This window comes from Heterodontus francisci, chromosome 13 (genome assembly GCF_036365525.1).
Source record: "Heterodontus francisci isolate sHetFra1 chromosome 13, sHetFra1.hap1, whole genome shotgun sequence".
Lineage (NCBI taxonomy): Eukaryota > Metazoa > Chordata > Chondrichthyes > Heterodontiformes > Heterodontidae > Heterodontus > Heterodontus francisci.
The window spans coordinates 97,368,473-97,390,842 of NC_090383.1; the positions used below are offsets into that span (position 1 = coordinate 97,368,473).

The 22,370-nt window shown below is 40.0% G+C and overlaps 1 protein-coding gene across 4 annotated transcripts in view; it reads right to left on the reverse strand.

Moving 5' to 3' along the window:
* Positions 1-22,370, reverse strand: part of LOC137376523 (F-box only protein 11) — a 167,714-nt gene that overhangs the window by 21,363 nt on the left and 123,981 nt on the right. For all 4 annotated transcript variants that reach the window (XM_068045233.1, XM_068045231.1, XM_068045230.1 and 1 more), the window contains 11 exons: positions 18,834-18,940; positions 18,624-18,735; positions 17,615-17,721; positions 17,393-17,530; positions 11,936-12,153; positions 11,770-11,855; positions 11,580-11,674; positions 9,491-9,613; positions 9,317-9,402; positions 4,758-4,834; positions 4,506-4,649 (listed from right to left, as the gene is read on the reverse strand). In XM_068045233.1, the coding sequence (XP_067901334.1) occupies positions 4,506-4,649; positions 4,758-4,834; positions 9,317-9,402; positions 9,491-9,613; positions 11,580-11,674; positions 11,770-11,855; positions 11,936-12,153; positions 17,393-17,530; positions 17,615-17,721; positions 18,624-18,735; positions 18,834-18,940 (1,293 nt within the window). The remainder of the gene's footprint in view (positions 1-4,505; positions 4,650-4,757; positions 4,835-9,316; positions 9,403-9,490; positions 9,614-11,579; positions 11,675-11,769; positions 11,856-11,935; positions 12,154-17,392; positions 17,531-17,614; positions 17,722-18,623; positions 18,736-18,833; positions 18,941-22,370) is intronic.

A 22,370-nucleotide genomic window follows, 5' to 3' on the forward strand; every position in this document is an offset into this window, starting at 1 on the left:
GACAAAGAAATAGGGAGGGGCAATAGACTAAATGGTACTGTACAGGTTTTCATAGAGTAGACAAAGAAAAGCTATTCCCATTAGCTGATGGTACAAGGACTAGGGGACACAAATTTATTGATATATGGTATCATGGTATATATTAATGATTTGGATTTAAATGTGGGAGGTATGATTGGGAAATTTGCAGATGACACAAAAATAGGCTGGGCAGTTGATGAAGAGGATAGCTGTGGACTACAGAATGATATGTTTGGTTGAGTGGGCAGAAAAGTGGCAAATGGAATTCAATCCTGAGAAGTGTGAGGTGATGCATTTGGGGAGGGCAAACAAAGCAAGGGAATACACAATAAACCAGAGGACTTTGAGAGGGGTAGAGGAAGTGAGAGACCTTGGAGTGCATGTCCACAGGTCCCTGAAGGTGGCAGGACAGGTAGAAAGATAAAGTGAAGAAAGCATATGGAATGCTTTCCTTTATTGGCCTAGGTATAGAACACAAAAGTAGGGATGTAATGCTGGAACTGTATAAAACGCTGGTTAGGCCACAGCTGGAGTACTGTGTACAGTTCTGGTCACCACATTACAGGAAGGACATAACTGCTCTCGAGAGTACACAGAGGAGATTTACAAGAATGTTGCCAGGGCTTGAAAGTTGCAGTTATGAGGAAAGACTGAATAAACTAGGGTTGTTTTCCTTAGAACAGAGGAGGCTGAGGGGTGACTTAATTGAGGTGTACAAAATTATGAGGGGCCTAGACAGAGTGGACAGGAAGGACCTGTTTCCCCCAGCGGAGAGGTCAATTACCAGGGGGCACAGATTTAAGGTGATTGGTAGAAGGATTAGAGGGGACATGAGGAAAAACTTTTTCACCCAGAGGGCAGTAGGTGTCTGGAATGTGCTGCCCAGATCAGTGTTGGAGGCGGAAACCCTCAAATCATTTAAAAGGTACCTGGACCTGCACCTGATGTGCTGTAACCTGTAAGGCTACGGACCAGGTGCTAGAAGGTGGGATTAGAATAGGCGGCTAGTTTTTTCAGCTGGCGCAGATATGGGCTGAATGGCCTATTTCTATGCCGTAACTTTTCTATGGTTCTATTCAAGGTTTAGGGCAAGAGTTGCAGGGGAGATGAAAAGATGAAGATGTGAGAAAGAACTTTTTTTTTTGAACGCAGTGAGTGTTAATGACCTGGAACTCTCTGCCTATGAGGGTGGTGGAAGCTAAGACAATGAATGATTTCACAAAGAAACTGGATGGGCATTTCAAGGAAATAAATTTACAGGTCTACGGGTATAGGGTTGGGGAACGGGACTGATCAGATTGCTCTGCAGAGAGCTGGCATGGACTAGCTAGACTCAATGGCCTCCTGTGCCAGGATGACACTATATAAATTCATCTCGTGCTCCTTAAGATCAGCCGTAGCCTTGCTGCCTGTTTGTTAGTGATGTTTCTGGGATGAAGTTAATTCTTGCACTAGTGATCTGTAACAGCCTATGTGGGATCTTTACCAATGAATTACCTTAAATTCCAATATCAATTAAACCTTGCATAAAAAAACTCTTGTGTAGGAAGTTCCTCCTATTTAATCTATTAATCATAATTTTAAGAGGGCAACTGAATATGGCGTAGCAAGAAAAAAAAAAACTTAAGACATGAGTTAAAGCTTTTAAAAATGGAAACAGAAAGTTGAGGGAAAGTTATTAAACAATGAGAAAGAGCTTCCGACAGCTTTCAATTGCAGGAAGCAGTGCAACAACTGTAGGATCCTTCTGGGTTTCTGCATACTGTCGTCGTGCCTCTACCCGGTCATTTGCTTGGATTTCTGACCAAAAGATGAAACGGAGCGGAGGCTGCACACAGCAGAACTAAACATTCATCCAACTACTACCTGATAAATCCGGACCACCGGTCAATGTTTCCTCTAAACTGTGCACTAAATCATCTGTGTGCTACAAAAGAAATTAGAGGGAGCGTTACCGCTGATTGTACCCGGGAAAGCATATGTTGGAAATACAAATCAGCTGTTGCTGCTGCTGACTCTAGGAACAAGACAGATAAGTCATGAGCAGAAACCCTGAAGTATGCCAAGAGCAAGCTTGCTGGGAACCATAGATGAAATGAAATATGAACTTCAGACCAGATATCTGCTCCATTACTAAGACTGCCTACTTCAACCTCTGTAGCACCACCCAAATCCACCTCTGGCTCATTTCCTACTGAAACACTCATTGCAGCTTTTGTTTCCTACAGACTTAACTTTTCTAATGCTCTCCTGGCCAGCCATCCATCCATCCATCTTCCACCCTCCATAAACCTGAACGCATCCAAAACTCTGCTGCCTGTATCCTGACTCAAATCAAGTCCCATTCATCCATCACCCCTGTTGCTCACTGACCTACAGTGGCTCCCAGTCCAGCAATGCCTCAATTTAAAAATTATCATCCCGGTTATCAAATCCCTCCATGGTCTTCTCCTGCCCCATCACTGTAGCCTCCCCAGCCCTCCAAGATCTCTGCAGCACTCCTCCAATTCTGGCCGCTCGCACATCCAATTTTAATTGCTCCACCACTGGCAGCCTTTAGCTGCCTAGGCCACAAGATCTGGAATTCCCTCCCTAAACTCCTCTACCTCTTCTCCTTGAAGATGCTCCTTAAAGCTATCTCTTTGATTAAGCTTTTGTTCATCGGTCTTAATATCGCACGTGGCGCGTTGTCAAATTTTATTTAATAATTGTGAAGCGCTTTGGGATGTTTTACTACACTAAAGGTTGTTGCTGAAATTATCTGCAATTGAACCCACCTGACCTGGGAATGTCCGATAAACAGAATAGCTATAAAAATGAGCGGAGACACGTTTAGTTTCTCAGCATTGACATTTCTCACACTGCGAGCTCACTAATCAGGAGAGAAATCAAACAGTAGGTAGACTACAAGATTTTTGTTCAAATTGTTCTTTGGTTACATCATGATGCACACAATGCAAGATGTGAACTAGCGTGTAGGCACATTGTTTCTGCCAGAATTGAATGAAGCATTTAAGACACTATAACTGGCAACTTTGAAACTGACAGTAGTGCCATTTCGTAATCGACCTCCATTTTAAGACAAATAAGCAAACCCTACTTTAAACGTGGATGTAGTGGGGATAATCACTGCCTTTTCACTTCTGGAATTTGGGTTCAAATTCAGCCCAGACTGATGGACTATTCTACTCTGGATCAAACCATGCCATAACTGGACCAAGTTCACAAAATAGTTTTTTTCCAGCGTCAGTATCTCTTGCCTTGAAGATCACATAATTCACTTCACAGTGAAGGCATATTCTTCACAGTGATGCTTCTCAATAAAAATGCTGTCAAAAAATTCATAAATGCACACAAAACTACAGTTCTACCACACAAAAATCCTGATCCTAGCATTTCTTAGTTAAGATTTATTTACTTACAAGCATCAAATATAGCAAGTATTTTTCATTGTAATTCTCTCCATTCTTGGAGGTGTAACCTTTGCTGGCTGTTATAATTTGGGCTCTCTTTATTCAAGTAGAAACTGTGGTTTGCTGTGAACAAGTGAATCTGCACCCTATATGGTCTGAAAGTAACATTTAAAGCTTGTGGTGAGCCGGAATAGTTTACCATAGTATTATTGTGGAAATAAACAGCTGTACTTGAACACAGAACTAGGGACAAAAACCAATGACATCACCTTTTCAGTACAAAGAAATGCTTTTCAAGTCATAGGTGCCAACCTTAAATTACTTATCTCCCTTTCTAGGTAACCGCAAAGAATCAGCCAGTCATTACAGTTAGCAGCTTTGACTACTTGCAAATGTGTAAATATTCAGCATTTCAAAGCCAGGAGACATCGATGATGCAATTTACAAGTATTGACACCAGGAGATTGGTCAAGTCTGAAAACTCCCACAAAACATGTATAAACCTAGATGGTACTTGGGTATTGCATTAACTCAGGCCTCAAGACAGCATTCCATTAAGAATGCAACGAAAATTGTTTTACTTCAAATCCATAACACTAGCTAAAAGTGTACGAAAAGGTATCATTCAGAAATTTTATACCATGATGCAGGATAGAGGTCTGCTTTCCCCACAGTGATGTATGGCTCCATGCGTGCCAGCAGTCCTTAGGTCCTCACCCAAATGGCCAATGTTCAACAAGCCTAAACAGTGTCAGCAGGGAACTCAATTGTTCAGGGCATCAAATTCAAATCCAATCTTGTCCTCACGTGATGAACGCATACAGTAAGATTACTGGATTGTGACCAAGAACCCTTAATGAATTTTCCCCCCTCTCGGGTCCAAGGAAATGGATGTAAATTTTAGCACCTTTTTATTTGCCCAGCTGACATCAGCTAACACACCAGCAGCCAGGGATCAAACCAGGACCATGGTCCTAATGGCTTAGTACCAGACAGACTGTCCATTTCCCCATTTAACTTTGGGAAGCTAAACTGTACAAGTTATTTTAATCTTAAGCTATAAATCCTTACCCCTGCCTCCGTTAAATATGCAGATACCCCCGTCTCGGCCATCATGGATTTTGTTCCGTCTGAGTGTGGGATTACTGTCTGTTTTAATCCAAACACCGGCCATTGCATTGTCAAATATTTCATTATCTTCTATAAACCCAAGACCTGTATTAATTGACATCAAGAAATAATTTCACTTGGATCTGAAATGGAGGAGAAAATAAAACAGAACAGAAAAATAATGAAAGACCTGCAGCCACAATGGACACTTACCAGAATTGTAAACAAGAATGCCGCCATTCTGCCCTCCCCATATTTTATTGCGTCGAATCTTAGGGTTGCTTCCAGTTCTGTGGATCACAAATTTTAAACTGGCCTAAGATTGATGTCTTACAATACTAACAAATACTTCAGAGAAATAGACACTTAAATAGTGCTCATTTTCTGACTGTGAATCAAGCACTGAATACAATGTAAACCTTCAACACAGAAGAAAAAATGATACAAGATACCTCACTGATGATTCTAAAATTTCAAATATCAAAAATTTAGTACAATTAGTACATGTACTGTGTAGGAGGACACCAAAAAAAGTTTTAATGCAGAAGCTCAAGAAAAAGCACACTTTCACATCTAGCCTGGAAAGCTTATGGTTTCTCATTTTGTATTCTATTCATTACATCAGGTATAAAAAGCCTTCCACCTTTCCTTGAAACATTACCACTTGAATTGACCTACCAGTGCTGCAGAATGAGGAACAAATCTCTGGAAGGCAAAGTGGACAAACTACTAAGGAATAAAATGATGTCATACACAACTAACGAGAGCACTCATAATACAAATTTAAATTAAAAACATTGCCCTGTTTTCTGTGTACATTAATTAGCACTTCAACATGTGCACAACTAACTGAAATTTAAAATAAATACTTCCACATAACAGCAGGGTCTAAAGGTTCAATCCAAAGCATGTGCTGAGTTGACTAATCGTAGGAGGAAGGATGTTACCAGTGACTGTAGCACTCATGGATGAGAGAAAGGAAAAAGCAGTCATAAATCCTACAACTGGTGTGCAAAGGAGTTTGTTTTTATACATAGGATGTGGGTGTCCTGTCAAGGGCCAGCATTTATTGCCCATCCATAATTGCCCTCGAGAAGGCGGTGCCAAGTTGCCTTCTTGAACCGCTGCAGTTCACAGTGAAAATACTCCCACAGTTCTGTTGAGATAGGGATCAGGATTTTAACCCAATGTATAGACAATGGACAGGGCTAGGATTGAACTCCGATTCTGATGCTCCCCACAAGCAAAAAGCATGTCCAGACTTGCTGTCCAGGCTATTTGGATGATACAGGAGAGCAGCCAGCACCCAGTGTCATAATTTAACAAGACTCAATGCCTCCAGAAGAAGAACAGAGAAAGCAGCAACATCTGGTGTTTCAAGTCAAAAGGTTAAGTCTCAGTTGTGTTGGGAAAGTACATCTCAAACACAGGGGTAGAGATCATAAGAAAAAGTTGCATCCGCAGTATTTTGCTTTTATTATATAAGAAAAAGTTGCTTTTACTTTCAAATTACTCAACTGTTGTACTAGTGAGCAGAATGAAGCCAGTCTCTACACTAGTGGTACACTAAAAGAATAAGTTTCCTTAAAATACAACACAGCATTCATTGCTGAACAGAACTTTCAAATTCAAATGATTCACAGATCAATAAAATCAGAGAAATCCTTTCACAGGAACAAAAGAACATAAGAAATAGAATCAGAGTCATTACAGCACAGACGGAGGCCATTAGGCCCATCATGTCCATGCCAGCTCTCTGTAGAGCAATCTAGTCAGTCCCATTTCCCGCTCTAGCCTCCCCCCACCACACCACCCCCCCCCCCCCCCCGCGGCCTGCAAGTTTATTTCCCTCGAGTGCCCATCCAATTTCCTTCTGAAATCAATCTCCACTTCCACCACCCTCATAGGCGGCAAGTTCCTTGTCATTACAACTCACGGCGTAAAAAATGTTCTTCCTCACATCCACCCTGCATCTCTTGCCAAAAACCTTAAAACTACATCTCCTTGTATCATCAGCTAAATGGGAACAGCTTTTCTTTATCTACCTTATCTAAACCGGTCAGAATCTTGTACACCTCTATCAAATCTTTCCTCAACCTCCTTTGCTCCAAGGAGAACAACCCCAGCTTCCCAACCTAACCTTGTGACTAAAATCCCTCATCCCTAGAACCATTCTAGTAAATCTCTTCTGCCTCTGGTTCTTTCGCTAATCACCTTAAATCTGTGTCCTCTGGTTTGCCACCCTTCCACCAACGGAAACAGTTTCTCTTTATCTACTCTGTCCAGACCCCTCATGATTTTGAGCACGCCAATCAAATCTCCTCTCAGCCTTCGCTTCTGAGAACAAAAGCAGCTTCTCCAATCTATCCACGTAACTGAAGTTCCTCATTCGTGGAAACATTTTTGTCAATCTTTTCTGCACTCTCTCTGATGCCTTCACATTCTTCCTAAAGTGCTGTGCCCAGAATTGGACACAATGCTCCACCTGAGGTCAAACCAGTGTTTTATAAAAGTTCATCATAACTTCCCTGCTTTTGTACTCTACGCCTCTCCTTAAAAAGGCATACGGGATCCTGGGCTTTATAACAACTTTCTCAACCTGCCCTGCCACCGCCTACGGTATGTGCACATATATTGCTAGGTGTTTATGCTCTTGCACCCCCTTTAGAATTATACCCTTTAGTTTATAATGCCTCTCCTCATTCTTCCTACCTGTGGAGGCAGAAGATGTGGGCATGGTTTTTAATGAATACTTTGCACCTGTCTTCTGAGAAAGTTCTGAAGGACAGCATCAATCGTCATTTAGAAAGGTGTAGATTAATCAAGCACAGTCGGCATTGATTTGTGAAGGGAAGATCGTGTCAGACTACATTGAATTTTTTGAGCTGGTATCAAGGAGCATTGATGAGGGTAATGACTCACCACCACCTTCTCAAGGGCAATTAGGGATGGGCAAATGTGCGGGTCTTGTCAGCGACGCCCAATTCCTACTGACTGTAGGAGAAGTAGGCCGTTTGGTCCCTCGAGACTGCTCCGCCATTCAATAAGATCTGGGCTTAACTCAACTTTCCTGCCTGCCTCCCATAACCTCTGACCCCCTTGTAGATCAAAAATCTGTCTAGCTCAACCTTAAATACCTTCAATGACTCAGCTTCCACTACTCTCTGGGGGCCTCTTGGATGAGTATTAAACTGACACCCCACCTATTCCTTCTCAGGTGAGCAGAAAAGATTCTATGCCACTATCTGAAGAAAAGCAGGGGATTTCTCCCACTACCCTGGCCAAAATCTGCGATTGTTATTTCCACTTACGTATTTTGCCCAATGCATACTATAATTTCTTAGCTGCCTCCTCCAATTCTGCTGTCTGCTTAAGTTTGGTTTCACCACAAATTTTTCCATTTTCATTAAATTTATGAATCTAAGTCAATGGTGCAAATTAAATACAGAAATAGTCATACAACCAATCCCCCACCCCAACAATATTACAGCATATATGGAACACGACCTCAATATAAATACTGACGGCTGAAGGGAAGCACTTCAATAGATAAAAATAGACTAAGCAACCAATATAGTCCAAGACATTTGGCTTTGCTGTTCTAAATTAGCCCTTAGCAAATATGCAAAACACACCAAGGATAATGCCCTGTCCTCTCCCGCAAGGATGCATCCGAGCCTCCACCCAGCATTCTTTCTCCGTCTCCTCTCCCATTTCTATCTTGCTTCTTCCCTACCCTGACTTAATGCTTTCATTAAAGCAACAGGAAATGCTGGGGTCTGAGGAAACATATTTTCACCATGCTTCAGGGTTCAAGTGTCCATCAGCCCAGCAACCAGGAATTTAAAAAAAAAACTGAAAGAAATAATGATGGGCCTGTTTCACTGCAAATACTAGAGAATAAAAACGTTGTACGTCCCTATCCTGATCATTTCTATTCAGTTTATCCATCTGCAGATATATTACCTTTTGCTTTTCTATTGCAGATTATTTTCGTGGACTTAATGATGCTGTTTGGTAAATGTTAATTATTAATGCACTCTCAGAGCTGCTGAGCTATTGTACATCAAATCCTCTTTTGCGGCAATTTCTTAGCCTGGTCGGATGCCATCATGACAGATGAACCACAACTCTATACTGCAGTTACAAAGAAACAGCAGGCATAAACAGCTTTCTAAGCACTCAGGATATCATCCAAGTGGAACTCATGTAACTTTCTCAGGCTTGGAGTACCCATTATAAATGAATGCACCTTAAATGGGACTGCATTAATTTTGATCCAACTCATTTTTCAATAAATTATTGGACAATTCAGATGACACGAGAAGAAACTGCATTTACATTGCAGTTGATCAATTGCTGAAATGTCTCAACGCGTATCACATAATGAAATACTTTTGAGAGCACTGGCACTAGCTTGTAGGAATACTACGGCCATCGTTAACACTTTTATAAAAAGGAAAACCAGTTACAAAATTACTATTAGTGTGGATATTTCATCTATTTGTTAGTTTGGGTTAAAAAGAACTTTGGTTCTTAAACAGCAAGACTTAGTAGCAGATACATAATCTGACTGCGCCAAACCACACCTGCACTCCAAAATGTAACTCACCGAGTAAAGCACTGAGATTTTACAGCTATGTGATCAGGTACTACTTTAATGGAAGTAATGTCTGTATTTTATTCCCACCTGCGCTAACAACTTAAGACAGCACCACGACAGAATCAGATATTAAAGCTAAAACACCGACAAAGATGAACATATATCTTACCTAATCTGAACCCCTGAATACATATGATTGTAGATATCATTGTCTTCAAGCACTCCATGGCCATTGTCATAGAAGTAAACACCCACCTTACAAAACAAACACTCTGTCATGAATACCATTAACATTGCTGAACCACAAGATTTGATAACATATCTAAATGATTTAGGTATGTACCTGTTTGCCACTATGTATTCGGTTTCGCCGTAGCACTGGTGTGCTTCCTGTTGTTACCCACACACCTGCCAGGGTATTGCTGTATACTTCATTTTCTTCAATTACACCTTGCCCCTTTTCATGCTTAAAGATAAATGTTATAAATTTAGCATTTTGAATGTAGCTCAACATGGTAACATTTATCACAACTTCTAATACTGCAACTATTAAAATTATTTCTCCTCAGATGTTACAGATGATCTATTTCAACGTGTACAGAATTCTACAAATCTCTATTGCTAGTTTCCTCCTCTTAAAAAATGATTTTAGTTTTTAAGAGTATCATTTTGTTGATTTTTCCATTTTCAAAAGCACTCAAAAGAATTTGAAAACACCATGGCAACAGGCAACTCATCATTTTATAGTAACAGTAGTTGCAATTACAGCAAAAACAGCACGGTTAAGAGAATTGATTGGTTGCCTGAAAGTCAATGTTATCAGGTAATCTAAGAATTATATAAACAGAGACATTTTGTCAAAGCTTTTTGTCTTGCACTCATCAGGACAATCTGCAAGAATACCAATGCAAGGGAAAACAACAACTTTATACTGGTAGTACTAATTGGTTGGCAAGTGAACGCTGGTAAAGGTGTTGCTATGGAGAATACACCTGTTTACAGTGACTGACAGTTACCTGCCAAACTTAGTTTGAAATTTAAACCAGACAGATTGACTCTGATTGGTCAAGACATTGTCCTGAGGAACCAGCGAATGGCTGTCACCTATTTTGTTTAGCTGACACAGGTACAATGTTTGTACATGTTCTTTCTGTCTGCAAAGAACAGGGCCCTGTGTATTAACATATGCAGCTTCCAGTATGTGCAAATGCGCCTCACTGCAAGCCCTACTGACAATTGTAAATTGGCTGTCAACGTAATTCTTAGCACATGGAGGATTATTTAGCGAATTTTGTCCAATTGCGGAATCACATCTAATGTTGGATACTGTGTTTTGAGTTCTGCAAGCATGGACTGGTTGGGTACAGTCCGCACCATGCCCGTTGCGAACAGCAAAAGGGATATGCTGTTTGATATGACCTGCCAGCCTTCGGGACGTATGGCCTATATACCTAGTCAGCCACTTGGCTCCTCAGTGTGGTAAGAATTACACTGACAACCAATTTAAGATTGCCAGTCGGGCTTGCAGCATGGTCCATTTGTGCATACTGGAAGCTACATATTTTAATACACAGGGCCCTGTTCTTTGCAGATAGAAAGGACATGTACACACATTGCGTTGTTTCAGCTGAACAAAGTAAGTGACAGCCATTCGCTGGTTCATTCTTCAGGGCAATGCCTGACCAATCATAGTCAAGCTGCTTGGTTTAAATTTCAAACAAAGCTTGGCAGTTAACTGTCAGTCACCGTAAACTGGTGCATTCTCCATGGCAATGCCTCTACCAGAGTTCACTTGGCAACCAATCAGCACTCTCTTCTCATACAGTATAAAGTTACTGTTTTCCCTTACATTGGTATTCTTACAGATTGTCCTGATGAGTGCAAGACAAAAAGCTTCAACAAGGTGTCTCTAGTTACAGCAATATTCAAGTTCTGTACTACCAAATAACTAATTCTATAAACCTTTTACAGTTGGAAATAAAAGTAAAATCCTGAAAATACATAGGTCAGTTAGAATCTAGAAAGATAACAGGCTGTGAACTGTTCATTCATTGTACATTTCCAACATTTATATTTTTATTTCAGGTTTCCAACATTCAGTTTTCCTTTTACTTTCAACAACTTGCATTTATACAGTCATGTATAACATACATATATTTCAAGGGTCTATCTGACAAAAAAATTAATTCAGCAGAGACCAGGTTAATAGCAGTAGTTAAAAAAAAGTCACCATTCAGACTATTATTGATAAAGCTAAAGAACTCAGGCCAGTTAAGAAGCATTTATAAATTGAGCTTCCAGATTTCCCAGAGCTATTTAAACCAGCCAAGCAACATTATGACAGCTGCTTCATTTTCTTTCTAAATGTAATATAACCTTATTCCTCTAGCCTCCCTCACACCATACCAAAAACACACAAGTTACGGACTTACCACATAAATACCTCCATGTTGGCCATCATGAATTTTGTTATGGCGTACTATTGGACAACTATTTGTTCGTATCTGTATTCCAGCTAATGCATTTCCTAGGATACAAAATGCACATTTTTAAAAGAATTATGTACTTATCATATTGAAAAAGTAGAAGCCTCAATGGAGATATTTATATTCCTCAACTTACCATAAATGTCATTTCCCTCTATAAGGCCCCTGCCATCTCCAAAGATGTAAACCCCACCCTGATTCCCATTAAAAATGGCATTTCCCCTAAGGAGGAAGAAAAAACAAGTTAAATTAACTAGAAGATATATTTATCTTGCTAAGTATAATGATGCCCAAAAGCTTACCTAATAGTCGGATCACTGTTCGACGTAATCCACACACCAGCAAAATTGTTTGCATAGATTTTGTTCTCTATGAACTGGCCTCGTCCTTTTTCATGTACATAAATTCCTCCTGTCTGCCCATGGTGAATTTCACATCTAACTACTGTAGGGTTTGCATAGGCTTTCACCTCGAAACCAGCTATTCGATTACGATGAATGTTACAGCTTTCAAAGTAACCCTGAAACAAATAAAATCAAGATTCTATGATCATTCATGGTTAATGTTCAAATTTGAAGTCCATCAAATAGAAATACAATAGTGAAAATCTGCGCACTGTGCTGTGTACATTATGGATAAGTATCGAAAAGTTCTAATTACAAATGGTTTAAATTCTCCCCCTCTCTTCGAAAGAGTTAACATTAGGTTCCAATTTGAAGGAAACAGAGAAGGTACTCAGCTGAATTCTCCACTCCCACAATGTAAAAAAGGTATTTTAAAATCCCCCAACATACTGCATCTATAAAGGTTTGCAGAAGCTCATTTGTGTATACAGATTTAAATGTTTTGTGTCCAGTGAAATTCCACTGAATGCACCCAAGTGGGCCATAAAGACAAAGAAATTTGGACACTCCTGTTCTAGTTGCCTCACTAGGCGCCAAAGCTTTAGCCTCAACAGAATTCAAGCTTGAGGCTGCCCTCATACAACTTCAACATTTACACTGTTGGTTGAAGTATTAAGTAATTAGTTCCAAAACCTTCAGTACAACCACACTTGGACTACACCATTAATATTCAAATTCTTTCCCAACTGCACATGGAATCAAATAGGTTGGAACACAGTTCAACTTGTATTATACCTACTCAATGTCTATTTATGTAAATTCTTACCTGGCATTTAGACCTAACTTAAAGCAGAGAATACTCCCTTTTCTCTGGTTGGCTGATCAGTATCGTAGGAGAGGGGCCAACAAAACCATATTTTAAAAAAGATATAATCAAGTTAGAATTAATTATATCTCACAACAGTGCCAAAAACTAGTCAAATCCAGTTTGTCAATACAAATTTCATAAATCCAAAAAAATGTCTAATTTAAGTCAATTTGGTGGTAGGTTTTTAGAAATTAAAGGCACCAATTTAGATCTCCCCCCTACCATGGACTGTTTGGTCATTCCTCCCTAGCCCCATCTATTCCCAAATGACGAGGTGTAAGCCCCGATGAATTTCTTCTTCAAAATGGAGATGATCCATTTGTCTGCCTCAGCCTTTCCCCTCTACCTACCCAATCCAAGTCTCCATACCCTCTAGCTTTTTCCCAGAGCCAATTCCCATCCTTCCTCCACCTTCATACTCATTTTCTCCCCGAGACACAACACCTGTTCTCATGACTTCTCAACCACTCAATTATCTCGCTTTCGTCCAATATGGACCATCAACTGTTGCTTTTCCTCAGAAAAGGTTCTCTTCCCCTCTTGAAAGCCTTTACCATTCTCCCTACAAAATTTCATCCTTAAACTCAACTACCATTCCAAACACTGGAGTATAAAATCTAGGCTGACACTTGAGTGCAGTACTGAGTGATTGCTTGTCAGATGATTTGTTTGTCCTCTCAAGTGGATGCAAAACATCACATGGCACGATTTCAAAGAGCAGAGGAATTCTCCCTAGTGTGCTGACCAATATTTACCCCTCAACCAAGATCATAAGAACAAATTATTTGGTCATTATTGTATTGCTGATTGTGGGGACTTGCTGTGCAAACCGGTTGCCATGTTTCCTACATTGTAACAGTGAGTACACTTCAAAAGTGCTTCATTGGTTGTAAAGCACTTTGGGATATCCTGAGGTCACAAAAAACACTATAAAAAGAATACAAGTTTCTTTTTTCCTTTTCAACTAACATTGCATGCTCTCGGTCATTTTTATCCAAGAGCACTGTAAGTGCAAGTTGACATTGTGAAAGTCAGCAGCAGCCAGGTACACAGGTATCCTCAGCCCGCCAGTTTCTCCTGGTAGCAAAACTAAGTCAGTTTTTAAGTCCACTTACCTGTAATGTAGTTGCTGTACCAAACTGTTTAAATCTGGGGGAATAAAAAGTACAAAAAAGTTTTAAAAAAAGGTGCATGCACAGTTTTTTTAAAAACTTTTTTTCCATACTTTTCATTTACCCAGATTTAGTTTTGCACAGGAGCTAAGGTGCCTATAACCCATCTTAAATCTGCTTCAGTTGCGGCAGAGAGCATGGAACAGCCTGACAATCAGGCTGACTGTGGCTATGGCTGTGTTCTTTCCCCTCCTATTGGGGGAACTGTCCTAGACAATAAACATGGGCGTTTACCGACATGAGACAGAAACTGCAAGTAACTGCTTTCAGAAGCAAAAAGTGTACTGTTAACACATCAGGAAAAATGGCAACTTTAAGCTGATTCATCAGCATAATCACTTGTCAAGCCAATAGAGTACATATGAGCATTCTTGGTTAACCATGATATCAACTGGTGCCAATTCAGTTTCTGATAGGTTGTCAAAAATAAATTGACCCAAGCCAGGATTTGGGTGTCAAAAATAATTTTCCATGAAATAATTCCAAAAATGAAAACAGAAACTAAAAGTAGGTCCTACTAACGTTCAAATTAATTATGATTCTTTGTAATGGTACGACTTTTAAAAAGTGGTACAATGTCAAGACTCCTTCCTGAGGACAATAGTCCAGGCGTTGCACTTCTGCACTACAGAGAAAACATCCCCCAGAGAAGAGAAAAATTTAATTTTCCTGAAATGATATTTAACACTTGAATGTTTAGCTAACAACTTTTGCTTAAAACTCCAAGGATGCAGTGAAAACTTGCTGTCAGCAACAATCTGGAAAAATTTAACCAGACTTTGAAATTAACAGTTATGTTCTAGTGTTTTTTTGTTCATCCAACGAATCATTGAATTTCAGTGAGACTCACGGCTTTGTAAATTTGCTGCACTGTATTCAACTCTGCAGCAAAATCAATATTGCCCAATTTACTGATTTAACATTACAAAAATACATTTGTTGAGCGAGACATTATTAGACACTTGAGTAAAACCCTTAGAAGAGGCAACAGTGCATTTGTTGAGAAGTCACCAAGTACTAAAACTATGAAATTACTTGATTTCTTGAAAAAAAGTTCCATGAAATAACCGATGAGTAAAGGTAACCATCAGTCCCTTCTGAAAAATCATTTTGCCAGTGTGAATAAATCACTACCAATGACAAAAGTAGATGAATGAATGTTGACTCAGCAGGAATAGCAAAGAACAGTTTTAGTATCAGCAAAGGAAAATGTCATACCCTGAAGTTTCGCAACATGAGAGGCAAGTCCATGAGAACCTACATGGGAAACCAAAACTCAGATCTACTAAGTAAACAAAGTTTGACAGTGCATTATCGTGAAATACAGGCACTGTTTTTTGCTTCCACTATTACCAAGACTCGAAAATTGTGTAAGAATACAAATGGTAAAGCAAACATAGCCTATGGATGTGACTGAGAAGTCGCCACAAGGATTTGTTTCAAAATTTTGGCTGTTTGCCTCAAATCATTAAAACAATGCAAAGGTTTAAGAACACAATCACCTGGCATGATCACAAAAATTGAAGAGCGGACTCCTTAATGATGCTGCAAAAACCAAATGAACAGTGCCTCTCGATCCATGTAATTTGAACAAAGCTTTAGAGAAAATACTATAAATAACTTACATGAGAAAAAAAATGTCAGTTTGCTGGAACTGATGTGTTTTCTAAATTGAATGCATCCAATATTATTTTGGCAAATGCACCTTAATCGTGCAAATCCGCACCTGTGTACCTCAAAGTATACTTTGGAAGGTATAGCCATCTCCATGTTCTATCCTATCATTCATTCAATGTTTAAGCACACAGATGTAGTTTGTCATAACCAGACTACGTCATTGATTAGGGATTCATTCAGCGGGAACATAATCAGACTCGAACGTGTGCTAACAGCCAGGACACAAAGGAAGATAGACCTGCATTTTTATGGCATCTAACATCCAAAATACATCAAAGCATTTAACACAAATTGCTTTTGAAATGGCAAATCTGAATGACAGCAACAATAAGCATGTGTTCAGTGTGAATTCATTTAATTTAGGCGAGTACGGGAATCTAACAAGGATATTAAGTCATTTAATTGTAGAAAACCACCGCGGGGGAAAGAAAACTATTATCGAATAGTGAATTGTTGAGGTAGGTACCTGCCAATCTACCAGATCATCAGCTTTAAAAATGTTGTTTGAACAAAAAATAGGCATGGTTCCATAAGCAGGAAAAATTATGGCAAATGTTGAAAGCAGAGACATCTAAAAATATACTTATTAGGATGTAAATAATCCTAGACTTTCAGGGATCTTGAAAGGAACTACAAAGACCAGTGCAGACAATATAAACTAGGTGTTGCAGTGCTCCAGAAATGACTAGAAAACAACCTATGCATCTTGCTCAAATGATCTACATAACATTCCTGGAAAATTATTCTATGCAGCCAAAACCTAGTTATAAATCACTAGTATAGATAGTTCCAGTCAAAAAGTAACAATATTTCATGACCAGCATAATAGTATCAGTACCACTGCCTAAACAGAAACTTCACAAGTATGACGGGAGAATTTTGAAGGACAGAGATAAGATGATTCTCCAAGGGACTACACCAAATGACTAGCCAAGCAAAGGCTTGAAGAAAGCTATAAACTACTAGAACTAAGAGTTGAATTCTCAGCAAAGAAGTTCAAGCTTTCAATAGTAGAACAGTAGCTCCTCATAATCTATATAAAGGATTGTTATAGAAAATTCACATGGGACCTCTTAGCATTGAAAAATACAAAGAAGTTTGAAGCTTAACACTGGCAACACAAACCAAATAAAAGCAATCTAGGGAAAGCTTCATTTGCCACCATCAACATCAGCAATAAACAGATCTGATCAAATTTAATTTGGTTGCAAGATCATAATAGAAAGTAGCTTCAGATCTCTGAATACAAATGAAGTTTCTGACAGCTGCATACTAATATTCTATTTATATTGAAGTTCATCCATTTTGACAGATGCCAATATGAAATCAGTTTTTCAAGCAATTAAATTTATAGTCTACAAATGGTGTACCAAAAGAGGACTTCAGAGGTGGAAGACCTGTGTTATGGTAGCATGGGATTTATAAGTTTGTGGGAAAATGGAATTCTCAGTATACTATTTGTAACTGGTATGCTTGAAATCAAATTGTTTCATTTAAGAAATGAAAGCACAGCACCATGAGGAAAGCTCGTGATAGTGGTCAACATCATGCTAACGCATAAGAGCATACCCCTCTTCCAGTTCTTATTCTAATGAATTGTCACATCCCAGCCCGAACACACACTGTGTATTAAACCATAGCGCCATAATTACCCCATTCATCAACTACCAAGTTCTTAGTGAAAGTAGTAAGAGTTACCATGCCATGATCAAATGTGAAGACCCCAACATCACGCCCATGGTGAATTTGATTTCTCCTGATGATAGGATTTCCATGGTTTTTTACCCAGATTCCAGCAAGAGCATTGTTTGAAATCTCATTGTCCTCATAAATTCCCTATGAAATAAAAAGATTATACTAAGCTATGGGCAAAAAACAAAATTGTTAAAAAAAAGTAACTTCTGTTATGGATTATCATACCTGTGCATGATCTGTTATATATAACCCAACATTTTCACAATCACTGATGTTGCAGTGTTTGATAGTAGGGGATGCGCCCTGGCCACTGACACACACAGCAGAGCCAACTGCAACAAAGAATTGTACAAGAAATCAATTTTTACTATTTCAACATGAATTAATGATTCTGGAATGAACTTTAGGCACTATGTAAAATTCAAATCCATGGTAATGTTCATTCCTTTCTGATTTTCTGAAAATACATATATGTTCTCTATTCAATAACTTGCATTTGTATAATGCCCTGAACATACCCAAAACACTCCAAGACACTTCACATAGGTTTAAATCAAAGACATGAGCTAAAGGAGGAGCCATTAGATGGGGCAACCAAATGTTGGTCAGAGATGAGTTTAAAAAAGTAGTGAGAGAAATCCTAAGGATGCAGCTTATGTTGTTAAAGGCATGGCTACCAATGGTTGTGGTTGTTCTACTTGGAGCAAAGGAGATGGCGGTGAGATTTGATAGAGGTATACAAGATTCTGACAGGTTTGGATATGTTCCCTGTTCCCATTAGCTGATGGGACAAGGACTAGGGGACACAGATTTAAGGTTTTGGACAAGAAAAGCAGGGGGGATGTGAGGAAGAACTTTTTTTTTTTCCACACACAGCCAGTGGCAATGACCTGGAACTTGCTACTTACGAGGGTGGTGGAAAATAAGTCAATTATTTCAAAACGAAATTGGATGGGCACCTGATGGAAATAAACTTGCAGGGGAATGGGCCTGACTGGATTGCTCTATGGAAAGCTGGCATGGACTTAATGGGCTAAATGGCCTCCTTCTGTACTGTAAATGACGCTGCATTTATTAATAGCACCTTTAACATAGTAAAACGTCCCAAGGTGGTTCAAATTGGCTTGTCACTAACAAACCAATATAAACGGCGCACACAAAATGCAAGGGTTACAATAATTCACCAGCACTCAGCTTCAGTAAGCTAAACAAAGATATCAAAGGTGACACTGACCTGTGCACGTACTGCGAATGATACAATGATCTATTATCGGACTACAGTTCACAGTGATCTCCAAGCAGTGGTGTGCATTATGGTGCTGAGCTGATTTATCATCAGGGTTAAACTAAAAGAAAGTGCACATATAGAACATTTTGCTTAGATTACAGACCGTTAAACTGCTTTATCAAACGGTTCTAAGCTCAAAAAGCTATTAGAACTTACCCGAATTGTCATATATCCAACATAGGCATCCTCAGAACCTTCCATGAATACAAAGGTAGAATCCCTAGTGTTTTCAATGATGACTTTATCTGCAACTTTTCCTGGTGCTGAAAATGTATTACAAATGTTTTAAAAAAGCAAATCAAGTTAGCTCAACATTTCTGATAAATTACCAATTGTCTTTTAAGAAGATAATATGTAGCTTTATTTACTGAGTCAAACTATTGAACAAGCATGGATGCGGTGGGCTGAAGGGCTGTACGACTCTGACTCTATAACATATAGAATTCCAAGGTTTTTAAAAACTGGAACCTCTTTTCACTCTTAAAATGTACAATTATATAAACTGCCGCAACGAAGCTTTTCTTTTCCCTGTCTGACATTCTGTCTGACATTCTGTCCCTCTTTTGGGCCGAAAGAGGCTCCAAACACCTCCTTCAATACTGCTCTGAAACTATGAACACAGCACAGGGCGACTCAGGAGAATTGGAAAGGGGACAAGATGGGCAAGGCTTCAATTACATTCCCCACCACCTTTTATGCCAAGGAGAAGCTTGCCTTTTACCATCTCAACAAGTGATGCTGCCTACCTAGTGAACACCACAGATAGTTTGTAATAAATGGTACTGAGCCACTTTCACCAGGTCTTTTAAACTAAAATGGCAGAGTTATATTATGTACAGTATAGGAGTGAAGAATATTGGTGGAGTAATGTCCTTTTGTATCGATAGTGAATACTGGTTCTTGAATACTCCAAGCAGATCCTGTCTGGTTTAAAGCAACAACCTATTAATGCCTTTAATGTATTACAATGGCCAAAGGCACTTCACAGGTGCATTATTGAAAAAAAAGTAGGACACGGAGCCACACAAGGAGATATTAGGTCAGATGACCAAGAACTTGGCCAAAGAGGCAGGTTTTAAGGAGTGCCTTAAGGAAAAAAAAGCGAGGTGGAGATGTAAATGGAGGGTATTCCAGAGATTGGAGCCTAGGCAACTGAAGGCTCAGCCACCAACAGTGAAGCAATTAAAAAGCAGGGATGCACAAGAGGTCAGAATTAGAGGAGCGCAGATATCTTGGCGGGTGTGGGGCTGGAGGAGAATACAGCGGTAGGGAGGGGCAAGGCCATGGAAGGATTTGAAAGCAAGGATGAGAATTTTAAAATCAAGATGTTGCTTGACTGGGAGCCAGCGTAGGTCAGCAAGCACAGGGGTGATAGGGGAATGGAACTTGCTGCGAGTTAAGGCAGCAGAGTTTTGGATGACCTCAAGTTTACAGAGAGTATAATGTGTTAGACTGGCGAGGAGTGCATTGGAATAGTCTAGTCTAGAGGTAATAAAGGCACAAATGAGGGTTTCAGAAGCAGGTAAGCTGAGACAGGGCGATGTGACAGAGGTGGAAATAGGAGGTCTTGGAGATGGCATGAATGAGGTTGAAAGCTCAGTTCGGGGTCAAATGTGACACCAAGATTGCGAACAGACTGGCTTAAACTCAGACTGTCGCCAGGAGCAGATGAGTTGGTAGCTAGAGAGCGGAGTTTGAAGTAGGCACCGAAAACAATGGCTTCAGTCTTCCCAATATTTAATTGGAGGAAATTTCTGCTCATCCAGTACTGGATGTCGGATAAACAGTCAGATAATTTAGCAACAGTGGAGGTGTGGTGGTGAGGTAGAGCTGAGTATCATCAGTGTACATGTGAAAACTGATGCTGTGCTTTTGGATGATGTTGCTGACAGGCAGCATATAGATGAGAAACAGGAGGGAGCCAAGGATAGATCCTTGGGGGACACCAGAGGCAATGGTGCTGGAGCAGGAAGAGAAGCCACTGCAACTGATTCTCTGGCTACTATTAGAGAAGAATGAGCTAAGTGAGAGCAGTCCCACCCAGCTGGATGACAGCGGGGGGCACTGGAGGAGGATGGTGTAGTCAACTGTGTCTGCAGCAAAGACTGCAGACGGGTCAAGAAGGATGAAGAGGGAAAATTTACCTTTGTCAGTCACATAGGATGTCATTAGTGACTTTGATAAGAGCTGCTTTGATACTGTAGAGGGGCAGAAACCTGACTGGAAGGATTCGAACATGGCGTTCGAGGAAAGATGGGAATCGATTTGGAAGCGACACGTTCAAGGACTTGGCAGAGGAAAAGGAGGTTGCAGATGGGACGGTAGTTTGCAAGGGTGGTGGGATCAAGGGCTTTTTTTTTTTTGAGGAGAGGGTTGATGATGGCAGATTTTAAGGAGACAGGGACAACAGCTGAATAGAGAGAACTGTTTGCAATATCGGCTAACATGGGGACCAGGAGGGGAAGTTGGGTGATCAGCAGTTTAGTGGGAATAGGATCCGAGGGAGCAGGAGGTGAGTCTCATGAACAAAATGAGCTCAGAGAAAGCATGAGGGGAGATAGGAGAGAAACTAGGCAAAGATGCTAGTTCAAGGATAGGACAGGGGAGCATTATAGGAAGTTTGGCCAGGTGCGCTAGTGGAAGGAAGGAATGTGGCAGAGGCAGCTGATCAGATACATCCAAGTTTGCTGACAATACAAAGCTAGGTGGGAAAGTAAGCTGTGAGAAGCACAAAAAGGCTGCAAAGGGATATAGACTAGTTAAAGCGATTGGGCAAAAAAGGTGATGGTTGGAGTATAATGAAAAGAGTGACATTATCCACTTTTGTAAGAAGAATGGAAAAGCAGAATTTTTTTTTTAAAAAGATGAGATACTGAGAAATGTTGGTGTTCAGAGGGATTTGGGTGTTGTTCTTTGTACACTAATCACAGAAAGTTAACATGCAGATACATGCAAGCAATTAGGAAGGCAAAAAGCATGTTATACTTCACCCTCTTGCAATAAAGGCTAACTGTAAATAAGTCTTGATGAAATTATATAGGGCTTTGGTGAGACCACACCTGCAGCACTTGCCTTGGAAGGAGTGCAAAGGTTCACTAGATTGATTCCTGGGATGAGAGGGCTGTCCTACGAGGAGAGATTGAGAAGAAAGGGCCTACATTTTCTGGAATTTAGAAGAATAAGAGGTTATCTCATTGATATGTATAACATTCTTAAAAGGCTCAACAGGGTAGATGTTGAATGCTTTTACCCTGGCCGGACAGTCTAGAACTAAGGGTTATAGTCTCAGGATATTGGGTCACAGTCATTTAGGACTGACTTAAGGAGAAATTTCTTCACCCCAAGGATTGTGAATCTTTGGAATTCTCTACCCCAGTGGACTGTGGATGCTCAGTCCATTCAAGACTGAGATCAATAGACTTATGAGCATTAAGAAAATCAAAGAATATGGGATAGGGTGGGAAAGTGCTGAATTGATATACAAGTTCAGCCATGATCTTATTGAATGGTAGAGCAGGCTATATTGGGGCTCCTGCCCAAAGTTTTTAAGTTACGTCCCCAATTTTTGGTTCGAGCACAGAAGGCTGGACAGTTTGCCAGCATGACCTGTAAGACAGAGCATAACATGTAATAGCTTGGGCAGGTAAAGGGGAAGGAAAGACTAGAAAAAAGACCAAAACTAAAACCAGAGGG